Source organism: Lonchura striata, chromosome 2 (assembly GCF_050655825.1).
Source record: "Lonchura striata isolate lonStrDom1 chromosome 2, ASM5065582v1, whole genome shotgun sequence".
Classification (NCBI taxonomy): domain Eukaryota; kingdom Metazoa; phylum Chordata; class Aves; order Passeriformes; family Estrildidae; genus Lonchura; species Lonchura striata.
Window position 1 is genome coordinate 88,461,147 of NC_140704.1, and position 16,507 is coordinate 88,477,653.

A 16,507-nucleotide genomic window follows, 5' to 3' on the forward strand; every position below is an offset into this window, starting at 1 on the left:
GTAGGGCTTCTCTTATTAAAGCTACATTTACCTATTTGCTATCTTTACAAAAATGCCAACTGGCTAAATTCTCTAATATATTTCCATATATTTCCAGTAATTTTGCCAGTACATAAGTCACCTAAGGAGGCTTGTTTTTTTATTATTATTTCTCTCACACTTTCCAAACATCAACTTTATCTTTCACCTATTTTCTCTGAATTTCTTCATGCCAGAATGTGGCATTGGCAGCACTTAGCAATTTTTTTTCTCTATTTTTTTGCTTGTCATAGTAGAAAGAGACTTACTACTGACACAGTTATTTTACACAATCTTTCCTATTTCAGATAGCAGTACAGTCTCTGGTGCATTTTCTTGAGAATACTTCACACACCTGCTGCTCAGACAAAGGACTACAACATGCTCCTTAGACAAAGAACTGAAGTGCACTCTTTATCTCTTATTGGACAAGCTTGATGGTCATGTTTAACTGTTTACTATCCAAGACTAACAGGCCAAAGACTCTAGCAAAGCATAAGACAAAATAAATTATTTCTATACGGTTCTATGAGCAGAGGAAAAAGACCCCATGAAGCCCATAAACTCTCAACACCTATAGGAATGCATAAATGAAAAATATTAGATTCTAACTAAAACTGCAGGCAGAAACACTGGAAGAAAAACACAAAAAAAGAGATACTAAAAGCATAATAGAAAATTTTTGTAACTACCCTGCAGTATTTACAGCCTTGTATATCCAAAATAAGCAATTGCCACATGAATTTGATGTGAAACACAGAAATAAATGAAACAAATATTATCTCCATTCTTAATTGGTTTATCAATAATTATTTGTTTATCTGTATCAACAGAGAGACACACAGCTACTCTTTGACCTTATCAAAATATTTCCCCATGGCAATTATCTAAGAAGTCCTCAGCCTCTTAATTTGGCATCATACAGCAGTAAAAAGTGCACTCCAGCACCCAATATCCAAACTCAAATACAAAAAACTAGCTTCTTTAAGGTTACATAACTTGGGCATTTGAAAACTGTTCCAGAGAACGAGCATCTTTATTAAAGATTCAGTATCCCTGCCCTCATCAGAAAATGCTGTTGAGAGATATCACGTACTGCCTGAGCATTCTAACAAGTCTGCCACAAAGACTGGAGAAGATCACAGCTAACACTCTTGACATCCTCAGTTAATGAACAAAGGCAAAGACACTTCTAAAAATAACATGCAGTATTCACAGTTCAGGCCTGTGTGCACAAAAATAAAATTTAAATCAGAACAATTGACAAGGCATATAAACTCAGTCATTAATTAACTTTAAATCAACATTTTAAACAAATTTAAAAGTCAGTCAAGTGTTCTTCCTCCTTCTGAATAAATCCTGTTTTTGTGTTCTCAGGGAACTTATGAAACCCTGAGAAGTGACCTATAAGATACAGTAGATTGTAGAAAAAGAAGACACATTTTGAAAAGCAGCTTTTTCCTACAGCAAAATCTGATTCATTGCATCCTTCCTCAGAATGTGAAAAAATGTATCTGTTATTCAAAGGAGACTTCTGGATGCTCCACAGGAAAAAAAAAACCACAAAGTAAAACAAAAATACATTCACAGAACACTTAAGGGAGAAAGGAAATGTGTCATAAGAAAAAGGTTGAGAAGACCTCACCCAGAAGACCTTTGAATCAAGAGAAACCTCCCTTCCTCTCTAAAAGATGATAAAAAAAGCATGCATTCATATCTTGTTGACTTCTAGTAGACATTTCTGGTTTAGGTGTAACCTATGAAAGGGAGATAAGTAATCTGAAGCCATCCACCCTTTTGCTGGATTCTGGGCTTCTTATTAAAACAGAATACATCTGTCACATATCCCCCACAAACTGTTCATTATCTTGCACCTTATATAGAAGAAGTGAAATAAAGTACAAGGTAGAAGGGAAGAAAATACCTATAGCATAAACATATCCTGCTGCAGTACTAAAAACAAACCCCTCCAAGTATGACTGCAATACTTTCTATAAAAAGTAGGATCTACTAACCAGGTAAATCTAAACTAATTTGAAACTTTTCCTCTTGGGACACAGGACTCTGACCAGAGTGAAATTTAGACAATAATAAATTACAGCAGATGCACAAAAGAAGAAGTAGATGAAAAGAAGCTGGTATGAGTACTGTGTTTTTATATGTGATGTTAATTAAGTGGGTTTTACACAGCTGGCTACAATAAATCTCAGATCTGTAGGAAGCTGTGGTAGGTATTCTCTTTCAGTTGTGACTCTTTTGTCCCTCAGCTTCCCACATCTGCAGTGACTTCTGGTATCATGCTTCTCTTAAAAAAATGTTAAATCCAAATAGTCCAAGAAAATTTGTGAAGAAGCTACCATCCACACAAACACAGGTTCTTCCTAAATACTTGTCTGTTTCTCAGAGGGAAAGTAAACTGCAGAAGTATTATTATTTGAAGTATCAGATTTATTAGAAATATCCAGGGAGAAAGCAGATCCAAGACTCACAGGGCACACAGACAGAGAGCTCTACTGGTGGCATCCATACTGACACAGATGTATATGGCAAGAATTTACTCTACACTGCTCTACAGGATGTTTGTGTTCATGGCTTTAAGGTTTAATTTGCAGCCTCAGGGAAATATGTCATGTGGAAAATCTGAGGAGAATAACAGTAACAGTGTGATTTAATATCAATCAAGATTATCCTTGCAGCCAGCTAACCACAAATCCATGGCATTAGATTATACAGAAGTAAGGTAGATGAGTGGTTATCACTTTATGCAAAAATGCATGAAAGATGACTGTGCAAAAAACCCTGCTGTGCCGGGGAGACATTAGTGGAAGAAATTCCTGCTTTGCTCAGATTTTTATATTAGCAACCTCAATTTAAATTCCTTTGGTGACAGAAGGTGGTACGTTGGAAAATAATATGATATTAAAATCACAGTGGCCAGATACTGAGTTGCTGAGCAACCAGACGTAGCTTCTGACATCTTAAAAGTTCAGAAAACATCAAGCTACAAATCAGCTTCCTAATTATGGACAGCTGAACTAATCATTTCTAAAAATCTTGGCAACCATTTTAAAATATATCTTAATTCTAAGGAAGATCATGAGTCACAGTACCAAGCAGCTTCCAAGTCCATACCTGTAGCATACATACATACAAAATGGGAATTTAAGAACTAAAAATTCAGGGACTGAATTTGGGAAGGGGAGGGGAGGACCCTACATGGTAGTCAGTATAAGAGATCATCAGTGAAGATGGCAAAAACATAGCAATTACTGAAAATATCTCTACGTAAGTAAGTAAGACATTTGGCAATTTTTTTATTGTATCTTATTTTCTCCAGGAAAGATATGAAAATCTCGTTTACATTTTTTCACATTAAAGTAATTCTCTTAAAGCCAAACTTCTCATTTAGGCATAGAATTGGTTTATTTTAACTATGGGCAATGGGAAGGAAAACTGCCAGAAATGATTAGAGTAAGCCTCTTTTGGCTCTCTTGTCATTTTGCTCAGGTAAGACTCTTCAATGAGTAACTTATAATTGATGAGAAAATATCAGCCTTGATAAAACACTGGGTGTAAGCATTCTGCTCTAAAATTGGTCTTGACCAATAATTCAGAGTCCACAACCATCCTCAGCAACTCAACTTTGAGATCTAAATGAAGAAGAGAGGAATGTAAAAAGTAGGGCAAAACCCCACAGTATGCTATACACATTAGTTTGTCTATAACAACATACAGGAGAGGACACAAACACATAAATAAATATGAAAGTTTTGTTGGTTTATAATACAACCTTCTAAAATTGTGAGTACAGTTCTTCACCTGCACTAAAAACATCAATACATTTTTTTATTTAAACTCACTGCCTTGCCATATAACAACTAAAATTAAAGTCTGTGACACAAATGCTAGAATACTGTATCTGGTATATTGTTCTATTAGTACAGGACTTTGACTGGCTAGTAAAAAAAACCCCTGATGCCTCCTGTTACATTTACAGTTCTTCTGTTCTGAAAACGGTAGCACCTGAAATAACATACAGCTCACAGACTACAAGTTGGATTTCTGACATTTGAAGTTGATACAAGAGCTTTTATACTCATGAAGGCACTGAAGAGTCCTCATCTAACTCTATGCTGTTTCCAAAACTTCTTCTGAATAAACCATTGCATTTTATAGAGCAAGCTCTTGAAGAAAAGCCCAAGGCCAACTTTATCAGATCCCTCACTCCAGTCTCTGTATTTTCCCATTCATGTTAAAAACCAAAAAGTGTAATTATTCCTATAAACTAATTTTCCAGTGCACAATACTCTTGACTTCCTAGAGATTCAAATAACTCAATTTCACAGTTCTTTCAAGTTCTTCCAAAAGGGTATTTTTTCCAAGAAAAACACACTTCTTTTATGCATTTCTTTTAGGGAGAGATCACTGAAAAAGCCTCTAAGGAGATGCCTGTAATTCTGTCAGATTTCATGTGTGGTTTTTCTCTGTGTACTCTGTTTTCAATGTCATACTCATACTCATATAAGGTTTTCTTTTATATTTTTTCAATACGGCGCATGCTTTTTTTTGGGGGGGTGGGGCAGAAATTCTGCTAGCACATCTTCTGGAGTGCTATGACAGACAACAGAGACTTCACAGAATGTTCACTTTTAACTCACCCCTACATTGTTCTGCTCTACTCTTTGGATTGTGTGGGCCCTGTGTTGCAACTTAACAAAAAAGATGACCTCCTTGCTTCATAAGCATCAAGCCTCCTGATTTTGTCCTGGAATTATGTATCCTAGCCTTTTGAAGATTATTTTTTCATGTGACTTCCCATTATTCTAAATAGAATCATTTGGAAGATGTTAAAGAAAAACAGGGGTGAACTCTCCAAGGAAGAAATCTGTAGACTCCTTTCTTTGACTCTGCATTCCTTTGCAAACTATTTACTTCATGTTCAGCACACTCTGAACAGACATGAGTATTTTCTAGGGTAGATTTAAAACAGTTACACTAACTGTAGTGTTAGGGAACACTAACTTTAAATAGATATGGAAAACTAATGTTGTTGCACTAAAAAGTAAATGAAGTTACTGCAGGGGCCTTATCCACAAGGAGATAAATTATCCTAAGCCCTACAGGAACAAAAGCTGTAAGACAGTAAAATTATGTTGCAGTAAGTCACCTATGCAGAAAAATGAGTAGAGAAAATCTAAATGTGCATCATAAACTAAAACACCCCAGTCTTCATACACATGGAAATTTCTGTTTGGGACCACTAGGCAGGGAGATGGTATATATATGTAACCCTAAAGAATCATTTATACCTGGAACATAACAATGGGTTAAAAATAACAGGCTTTTTGAGTTGGAAAATTACAGGTGTTCATAACACCTACAGTACTTTATTTCCTACACAATTTTATGGAACCAGACAGATAAAGAAAAAACCATCTCAACATTCAGAATACCACCTTTTCATATTCTATTAGTGTGCTAGCTTCACTGGAAATAAACATGTTCCCCTTTTGCAGGATCTTCCTGTTAGTAACAGTTGCACATAAATAAAGTTTTCTAAACAAACATCTTATCTTTTTATGGAAGGAAGTCCATTAATAAGGAATTGACGTCCTTCCTTGAAAAAAAAGATCAGTGCTAATTCTTTCCCATAAACTAAAGAAATAAACTTACACCCTGAGATTTTTTACTCTATTTTCACAGTAAACTGGCTTGTCTGCACGTAGATAAGATGGAACTATTTGGGTTTTCTTATAAACAATACCTCAGTTGCTACTTTGCCCCATAATACTAAATAATTAATTTCTTCCCTCAGTTTTTGATTGCTTCATGGAACTTGTGCTTTATTTCAATTCTATTCCATTCCTGTTAAAAGTACATGGCAGCCTTTGAGCAACTTTCAGCGAGCTTTCAAAACTCAACATAAATTTCTAACTTTTTGACCTATGCCGTTATTTCCAGAAAAATATCCTTTCATTAACAAATGCAGCCAAATATATTCTAGCACCTGTAATGTGGTCTTCACTGACTTTTTCAGCTACAAAGGACATTTCTATTGCCCAAAATGAACTTTGTTATGGAAAATCCTGACACAACCTTCATCTGCTTCCCTTCTTCACCATAATTTTCTTTCAGACTAAGAGAATTCAAAGTTGATACTGTACTGTATGCTACTTGCAAAAAATAAAATACAGACTTGTCTACAAATGGCTTCAGAAAACCAGCATTTTAACCTATTTGCAACAATGCTGAAAATAGAAATGTTAGTATGTTTAAGCATAGTTTAGATTTGCAATGTTATTGTACATCACATCACAATTTAGAATCTCAATGCCATACAGCAGGGAGATAAGCCAGAGAGAATGGCAGAATAATGTAGTCTGTGATTACCATACTTGTATAAATTTAGGAGTCAAAATGCCATAGTATTTTTGTATAAGAAGAGCTATTTACCTTAAACTCAGAACACTGCGGAATGCAAGAAACCTCATAAATATATTTACATAGCAATTTCAAAAGGAAATTTCAAGGAAAAAAATGCACAAGTGTTGCTAGAAATATTCTGTTATTTCTCCTCAACTGTGTCAACAAATGAGTGCTATTTCAAAGGCATCTATTCCAATTGTGAAAGATGAAACACTGCTGCATTCCAGCAATCACACAGATAACCTAAGAATGGGAATATAAAAATCTGCAATCCTTTACCAAGAGTGTGCATCAACTTTTCTTACAGAATGCTTCACTTGATAAGGTATTTAACATATGTTTTAATGCAGATAAATAAGAGAGTGACAGGGAATGAGAGTGAGCAGCAGGCTCCTCTCCTCTTCCTCTGAACTCAAAGATTCTTTTCTGACTCCATTTTGCACTGGGACAGTTTGCTTTCCAAAGATCAGTTTGACGTAGAGGTAACAAGCCCTAAGCAGGTAGGAGTCAGTCCATTTTACATAGCTTTGGTGACACTGGTTCCTTGCACTCTTCTTTGGCATCCGTATATAACTTTACATACTGATTTCTACAGTTTACATTTAGACTACAATACTATTAGTTGCTGGTGGAACCAGAAGACTTCATGTGCTTGTGCAGGTTTAGTAACACACGCCTGAGTGCCAGTATTAAAACAAGAGCAATTTCTGCTTCCCTTAACTCTATTCTTTTCAAAGACTTAGGTCCTCAGAAATGTTTCCCCCCATTTCTGTTTAATTCTCAATAATGTACTGCGGAACAGTGACCTTTTACGAAAACAAAACCAGAGCACTGCTTTAAAAGGTCACCTAGTCACTCAGAAAACAGAGTAGATATTCTGGTATCCCATGGCAGCACTAGAAACAGGGATACAGGTGATAGCTTGACAAGTATCTGGACAAAAAGTATGCTGAAGGTTTTTGTCTTTCATTAGAAATTTCACCTGTTCTCCAGGACTGCCCTGGTCAGTAAGAATGCCTTATACCATTTCCAGCTTTTCAGCATTACTTTTTCTTTACTCTCATTTACTTAGCATTGCTTCACAAAACTTTTCTGATTTAGGATGATTCTTGACAGGGAAGAAGGCTCATGGCAGTTTCAAGAGAGCTCAGTAAATGTGTACAAAACACTAAGATTTTTGATAATTTAATCTTGTAAGGAGTTTTGGTCAGCTGTAGCTAATGGCTAACCAAAATACCTGTGAATGGCTTTAGGACTGCTGAATGAATGGATGGTACCCAGCACAGCAAACAAAGGGGCCCATTCAGCAGTGTCACTGTTACCTGTGCTGCTGTCCTCTCTCGTCCCCTCACCTCCGTGTTCACATTCGGCAATACAGGTGCTGCAACTGGTGGAGGAGGTGCTCTGCGCTTTTTCACTTCTGGGTTTGCTGTCATTCCAGAGATGTTACCAAGGGACTGTGATGAACCCAGGCTACTGGAACGAGAATTCACCGAAGGGGAATTTGGTGCTGTGGAAAAACCCTGTAAATGGATTAACATCTTGGATTAACATCACTCTTTGAAAACAATGGGAAAGAAAGAAGAAAAACAAGACACATCTGGTTATCATTTAAACAATGATATGAATAATCATGTATGTTCCTCTGCCAAACCTGCTGAATTGCAAACTCTAACTTTTGGAAACTTCCAAAGGTCAACTGGAACAAAGCTTACAGGCAGTATTAATAAGACAGGAGGCACGATAAGCACCTACTGCAGTTTAACAGTAGTATTGATGGGAACACTGCTGCTGCTTGCTATTTAAAATATGAAGTTCACATCAAGACTCATAATTACAGTTATCCAAATGCATTTGCAGTTGCATTTAAATTACAAGTTTTACACATTTCTGGAAGAAAGATTTACTCTTAAATGAGAACACTGTATTAATAAAAGGCTGTCGATGTCTCAGGCTGGTCTATTTTGTTATCAATCTGCCTGATTCACCTGAGCCTTCTCTGCAAATTTACATGAGAGAAATTCTGCTACCATTAAACGATTTCCAATTTACATGCACAATCACGCATAATCACTTACAGCTTACTGAAAACAACCATTTAACTTGGTAAAAAGAAGCCCTACTGACAGGCACCACTCTGGATTCTAACAGGCCCAGATAAAAGGAGAAACAGAAAATTACTTCAGTAATTCCTTACTGCTAAAAATTACCTTAGTTCTCATTGAAAACTCAATAAAATCACTGGGAAAAGTTTAATGGATTTCAGAATCTTAATACATTTTTATATTAACATACAAACAGAAACATATCCACTCACATAATAGCAAATGTACAAATACAAAAGATTATAGCTAGGATTCCTTGAAAATGAGCATTTTAACTTTAGTTTTAACTCTTAATTTCAATACCTTTTTTGTTACTCTGCTAATAAAAAATCTTGCAAAAACTTTTCCCTCAAAATCTGAGTCACCTTCTCCTTTTTTTAATTAATAGAACCTTCCATGTTAAACTGAAGATTTTACTTTTTAATTAAGTTATTTGACTGTAACTTCTTCCCAGAAATATCTTCTGTGGAATCACCACGGATACCACTTCACCATGACCTGGAGCTGAATAGCTCTTCTGGAAACACAGGCTGATGAGCATGGTTGATAACGCTGTTCTTATCACAACAGAATATGCTACCACAATTGCAAAACTCTCCTGTTGAGGACATACAGCTCTCTGGTGGAATTTTGTCCAAAACCACAGAATACATACTGGCAGAAAACTTAAAGGCCACCCCAAATGCCGATACTTTCAAAAAAAGAAATAATTTCTTTCCACAAGTGCCAAGTGCAAGCTTAGGTTAAAATTAAAAACACAGGGCAGTAAGATTAAATACGCAATTCATTAAGTTTTAGGACCATTGAGGAAGCACTAATAAGCATAAAGAGCTAAAAAAAAAAAAAGGGCAGTGCAAAAATATGTATAATACAGACTCCTTTACTGCCTGGGAAATTTACATGTTCTGTAGTTTCCTGAGAAAGCAACTGAGATGCAAACAGATTTGTGCCTTGTCTTGCGTTTACTGTGTGTGTGATGGCAATTGCTGACCTAGATGCCTGTGTTAACTTTTATGTTGCACACTGCACATAAAAGCACACTTCATCTTGGAATAATGTATTTGGCACAAGTGGAGGATACCAATCTTCTCTGACTGAAAGCAGTGTTTGCCACATCTTTTTCATCACCAATTTCTCTGAATTGAATGGCATGAATAGCATCTTTACCCTTCTAGGAAATTAAGAAAAAAAGGTTGAAGTAGAGGATGTTGTTTAAAAGATTAGGTATAATATTATAGAAAAGTAGTCTTGTCTTGGCCCTGTATATTGGGCAGTGGATAAAATAATGATCTCAGCGGTAAACTAAAAGTTTTAAGTCATTATCACTGCATACTGTACAAGGTCCTATCAAATAAAGTTTTTTTATTCCTACAGAAATGATGGGTTAATGGGTGAAATATAGATTCCTCTTTTCACACATTTATACAACAACTGAACAAATCAACTTCAAAGTGAGTTCTGCAGGTATGCCTTGATTCTATTAATTCTTTAGCCTTCTAGATAAAAGGGTGAAGAAATTTTAGACAAAGCTGTATGAAAATAATAAAAAAAGCCCTAAGACTCTCCTCCTAGCACTACAAATGCAGAGTACTAGTAAAATGATAGACCATAACCAGTTTAAAATGAATATTCAGTTTTATCTCAAGATCTTGCGGCTGAAGAGCTACCAGAATCCTTTTCCAAGCTACAGGTCATTGGGAAGGGATACGGCGATGAACAACTAAACAATTAAAAGCTGCTTTATCCTGTTTTTAAGCTTGGATTTCCTAACAGAAGATACATGGGGGAATAAAAAGGTAATATTTCCATGACACTGTAAGAAGTTTTTAATAAAAAGACTTGAATGATAGAAAAGAAACATGAACCTTGCAAATTCATCTATGTTTTTTTTCCAAGTCCAATTTTTATATCCAGCCCGTCATTCCATTACTGAGCATTTCAAGAATGCTCATGTAAATATACTTGCCCTAAAACAAAAACTTGTCAGAGCTTCCAGGGGAATGGAGTGAGGACAGTTTTGAACTAGTTTTGAAAGCCCTCTCATGCAGAAAAAAGAGCTTTGCCTAACTGGAGTCAGACCTTCAAATTCTCCCATATGTGTAGTCACTGTCATTACCTTTAAGAGAAAAAAAACAACCCTGGACACAAAACACTGACACAAATTATTATGTCATGACTTGTCTTTTTCTTTAAAACTAATGCCGAGAGAGAACACATAACTCAGATTTTATATCCTATGTTGAGTTAGATACAATACAGTTTCTTTCCAAATCATGGGATTTTGTAGGTTTGTTTTTCAGGCAGTTTAGCAAGGCAGCTATTAAGAGCATACAACATGAATCAAGAAAAATTGCAGGGACATGATATCTACATGCCAAATACTCTAACCATCTCTCATTTCTTGTTTTTCTAATTTGTTGTCAAAGAACCGATTGAATTACTCAAATTACAGCAGTCTAAGTGAGGAAAGCCAAGCTCAGGAATCAAAGCCAATGTTACTGGCTAAAAAAAGTCAGCTCTTATCCTCTGTTTCATTTGACAAACAGGTTAGCATGAATACTCTGCTTAGTTTCCAAATCAGTTCACAGAATCCATGTGCTCCATAAGAAAAAGAAAAAAAGAATCAATTAATAAAAGAAAAGTCATGGAAACAAATTATATAAAGAGCTTTCAAAAATGTCTCTCAACTTGCAAGATCACAGTCTTTGTTAAGCCACTAGTTTTGGAGCACTTTGCTATCAGTTCAAACAGCCATTTACTAATGTGAACTAGACAAAGAAAGTGTTTGGTTTGGGGTTGTTTTTCCCCCCAAATTAAATCAAATCCAATACAAAACCAGACAGACCAGCATAGGTCTGCAGTCAGGTTAGACTGGATTAGAGTCCATTTCAATACCATGAAGTACATATCAGAAAGAGGCAAGAAACAACTGCCATACCAACCTATGGCATCATCATATGTCATCACCATTTTGTGTTAAACTTGCCAGATAGTTTTTTTCCCCCCTCTCATTAAACTCCGAAACCCAAAGAACTTTCTGGTTTTTTCCTAATGTACAAGGTGGTTTTTTGGAGTTCAGCAATTTAATTTTAAAGTTTTTTTCCAACTAGTTCTTCTAATTGAAATTTAGCTATCAAAGACATTTTTGCAGGGCAAATAAGGACTGCTAAAAACACAGAAGCAGGAAGGCTAAAAGTAACCTGGTGAAGTATGCATACCACTCTCATTTTCAGAAGACACCAAGCAGTCAGCTGTCTACAGGACTTCTAAAGTCCCATACCTGCTGAACTCACAAGATAGACTAAGAGCCTTAAACTGAGGCCAGTCTATGTTCCTAAGTAATCAACCTAGAATGCAATGGTAAACTTTTTCAAATTACCTCCTTTTCAAGATAAACAGAAGTTCTGATATCTTATGGATAATTGGAAAATTTTAAAGTAATATATAAATAAAGGTAAGAGTAATCTATTAAAAATCTAACTGTACTGCTGTGAGAATTGCTTTACAAAAACAGATGTGTATAAAAATGGAAATCAGCCTATGATTGTTTTTTCAAATATGTCCCTTATATATAAAACTTTCTTACCCAAAGCCCTGTTATAAGCATTTCCTTGACTTTCTGATGACACTAAGTGGCATTTAAAGGTCAGCAAGGAAGAGGCTGCAGATTGCCTGTGAGAGTGATTTGACTTCCTCTTCCCTGTCCACACCGGTCAATAAAAATTTTTCAAAATGTCAAGCTCTTTTCTTGCAAGGTTGTTACAGACAAGCCTTTCTTCCGCAGCTCTTTGCCAAAACTCACATATTTGAGCTCCCAAGTTTTGTTATGCAACTTCCTTCTCAGAAGTTTTTAAATCAGAAGTAATCAATGGAACTGTTTTAATGCACTCAAAGTAGCAGATGTATTAGCAAAAAATAAGGGTTTTATTTTTTCCAAAATAGAGACAAAAAATAAAATTATCATAAAGGATATAGCTTTTTTTTTTCTTTGTTTTTTTTTTTTGCAAGTATATTATGGGTAAATATGAAAGGTAAGATTTTACAGCAGGCAAACAAATCCATCTATTCAGTGACAGCAAGAATATTTATGCCTGTTAAACATTTAAACTCTATTAATGCAAACTTTTATTGATTAGCTGAATGATACCACAACAGATTACAATTGGCCGTATAAAATGCCAGACAGACCTACTGCACAAAGTGAACTTAAAAGCTGCTTTCCCTGACATGACACTGATATTACACTAAATTTTCACCAAAATTAACAACACAGAAGATGAATTAATCCAAGATCCTGCTTCAAAACTAAAGCATAATACTGCAGTCATGACATTGCTGGGAGACACAGTTTAAAAAACCAAACAAACCAAAAAAATTATGACTACTCAGATTTTCCTTTTTAACCAGCCACACTGAATACAGTTTTTTTTTTTTTTGTACTCCCTGAAGCACTTGTGCTAACAGTCTGCAGTCAGAAGGAAAAAAAAAGTTAACCTTTTCCTGTTCTGAACTGAAAAAAAAAAAAAAAGAAAATGCAATTTACTTTATGCTGCTCTTTTATCTTGCTGCATTTTACTATTGGTAGGATAATATCTGGTCACACACAAAAATAATAAAAGAGAAGCAACTATTTCTTTCCCACAACAGTTTTTTACAGAGGCTGCACTGTGTTGATTTTATATACCTGGCAAGTAAGCTCCCAAGTTCTTACTGTAAAAGTTTTTATTATACTTTGAAGTCTATACAGCTAGTGCTACCTTACACTTGTAAGAATCTACCAGAGCATCTACATAGCAGTTCCAGATCTTGTGGTCAGGGCCCATTTGGTAGACACCAGAACTTAGACAGCCAGAACCGGAGATATCTGAGAACATTCTGTCTCCTGTGCCCCTGCCAGCTCTCCCTCAGCGTGGCTGACCACATTCCTCTTGTTTTAATACAGAGTTTTTTGATCAGAAATCCTAGAAGTGCCAGTGCAGGTGCAATGCAGTCACCTCCCATACAAAATCATCCATTTTGTCTCCCAGTGCTAAAGTGACCAATCTACTTATACGTCACTGTGGAGGTTAATAAAATTTTACCATGACACAGGTCCACACCATCTGCAATTATGCTGTTTTTCTTCTTAATTGTCTTTATAATTTTTATTTTCCTTGTACCTTACCTTCCCTTCCTAGAAGCTTATCTGATTACTTCTTGTCTTCACTTAGGTAAACTCACGTGATGAAAGTGTCTCCACAGCTAAGAGTACAACCTTGGTTTCCAGCTCCTACTGATTTATGTTTAATTTGACACTCCTGTCGTGTCCAACTTCTTTTCCAGTAGAAAAGATGAAAAAAACACCACCCAATGGAAGGAACTAGAAAAATGGAAGACTCCAGGAAAAATGTTTTCCAAAACACACCAAGGGTTTAGATTCACTGTGAATTTTTCAGTAGGGAACAAATACGGGTATTAACTCTAGCCCCTTCCACTACACTGAGGACAACAAGGGTGCACACCCAGAAATTGCTTCCAAGAACCTTCTTTAGTTTTTGTTATACTTGTGCCTCGTGTATATAAAAGAAGTGAAGTAATATTCAAAACTCGGTTTCCATTTGAAAATCACATGAATACTAAATGAATATGGCAAAACCCCCAGGTAAGAAGCCACATGTAAGCTGCTTGCTTTTTCTAATGAGCTGTCAAATATTATATTTCGAAGTTGAAGAATATATACTTTTTACTAAATCATTACGAGGTCAGAAAACATGGATTGGGAATACATTAATTCCAGCTAAACAGTAAACATGTCTGTAAAGTCTTGCAAGTGTAAAGAAGCAGATGCAGCATCACCCACTACTGCCACCTCCCTCAGTATTCTGCCAGTCTGAGATCATGAATTTAATCTGAGTTCTCCAAAAGTAAAGGAACTACCATGGCACATATGAAGCAGTGGAATACAAGTCTAGGAATTCAACAATGTGTATTAATCAAGCAGCTCAGAGATTGTCAAGTCAGTTATATTTTTTCAGGATTTTATGACAGATCAATGCTTCGAGAATTCCTCAATGCTTTGAGAATTGAAGCTTTTAAATCACTTCTTGTGATTTAAAATTCAATGTATTTCCTCCAAATAAACTGTCCTGCTTCCTGTTTTACTTTTCAGATTTTCTCAAGTCGGAATACCCTTCATGCTTAATAAAACTTTTGTCTATTACTACTACCCAAATTCATTCATGTCAGTCTGAAGAAGTCAATCAGTATCAAGAGAAATGGATGCAATAATTTTTTTCCTTTGCAGCAATAGATGCAGAAATGGGAAGACAAGCTAACTTTATTTACAATGTTGTCTTTCCTCTGTCTCACTTCTTCTGTGACAGTGTGTTTCAAACAAATTCATATTTTTTTAAAAAAGTAGTATCCCAACAGAATTAGCAAAAAATAATCTTTCTTGACAGAAGACAGTAGCCATGTCTCAATATAGAATACCGCCTGGTACTAATAGGAAGACCCAATTGTATAAATGGGTGTTTGGAAGGCACACACATATAAATCCTTTGTGCCCTCTCCTATCTCTCTGGACACTGAACTTATTTCTGTAACCACCAAGCTCTTATCCTGTGACCCTTGTGAAATAAAGCTGAGGAACTTCTTAAAAAGAAGAGAAACATAATTTCTTTGATTCAGAGCTGTAAGCATTGACAAGTCACTCAACTGGATGGAGTGAATACACACTTGCTACAAATGTTTGTAATGTATAATTAATTTAATTTATATTCCTGTGTGTTCTGTGAAGGAGCAAAACATTATTTTGCTAAAATATGAAGATATTTAGCCACAAGTGAAAGAAACTTAGACTGCTAAACAATCTTTTCTGCAAAGCAAGGAACGATATGCTCAAAACAGCAAACCTCAACTGAACATCATACAAACCAACATGTTTTACACTTAATATTTCACTACTCTCCAGATTCTCAATTTACACAAATGCAGTTAAAGATGATGAGACACCAAACTTTCGGGAAATACTTCAACATTAGTATAAATCAAATTACATCCATGAAACAGGCTTCAGCATATGTGTGTCCAGTCCCTTAAAATGCCATTTTATAGTTCTGTACATGTTCAGAGAAAACATGAACATACATGGAAAAGCCTCCAAAACATACCAACCTCCTTTTTGCCCTTATAGTGCTCTGCAGCTGAGACCATCAGGCTGATTGGCAGCACACAAAGCATGTGGGTTTTTTTTAACTTTCAGACACAAGATTTATTAAAATACTCCTAAAATGCAAATACTTTTGCTTTTGTTTTGTGTATGTAAATCCTAGTGAGAAAAAAATCATCATTATCATGGCACAGAAAACATTTTGGGATCAAATGTTCCTATGGTCCTTGGCACTATAAAGGAAGCATTGCTATCCATTACTCAAGGGATAGGAAGTGCAGGCAGCAGGCACAATCTGAAGTGAATTCCAAAATTAAGCTGAACTGCAGATGACAGTCTGGGATGCCACCAGATGCTTAGGGTAACATTTTTTTGCATTCCATACAACTGTAAAATGATTTGACTTCCAGAAGTCTGTAGACAACTTTGTGTCTCATTTGATGGAATGCTCTCTTTTTTTCTTTTCCTTCTTTCTTTTAATATAATTTTGGGAAAATACCAGAATCAATTGACATCTAAAATGTACCCTCTTGGAGCTGATTTACATCTTTCTGGCTAGACTGATAAAAACTTATCTTCCAGAAGTCCAACACTTTTTGTCACAATGCACTGTCAAAATATGTCAGCCTATAAAAGACCACCGTATTTTGAAAATATATTTTCCATAATTGTCAAAAATACACGATGGGAAGAAATGATAATTTCAAAAGAGTTCCAGAAAGGAATATCCAACATAAGCTAGTCAACAAATTCAGCTACTTTTTTTTTTTTATACCTTTTTTTTTTTTTTTGATAGCTACGTGCTTGT

General features: G+C 35.6%; 1 protein-coding gene across 19 annotated transcripts in view; it reads right to left on the reverse strand.

Annotated features, from left to right (window-relative positions):
- COBL (cordon-bleu WH2 repeat protein) overlaps positions 1-16,507 on the reverse strand; it is a 156,401-nt gene that overhangs the window by 65,123 nt on the left and 74,771 nt on the right. For all 19 annotated transcript variants that reach the window (XM_085571749.1, XM_085571744.1, XM_021546896.3 and 16 more), the window contains one exon: positions 7,767-7,967. In XM_085571749.1, coding sequence (XP_085427875.1) covers positions 7,767-7,967 — 201 coding nt within the window. The remainder of the gene's footprint in view (positions 1-7,766; positions 7,968-16,507) is intronic.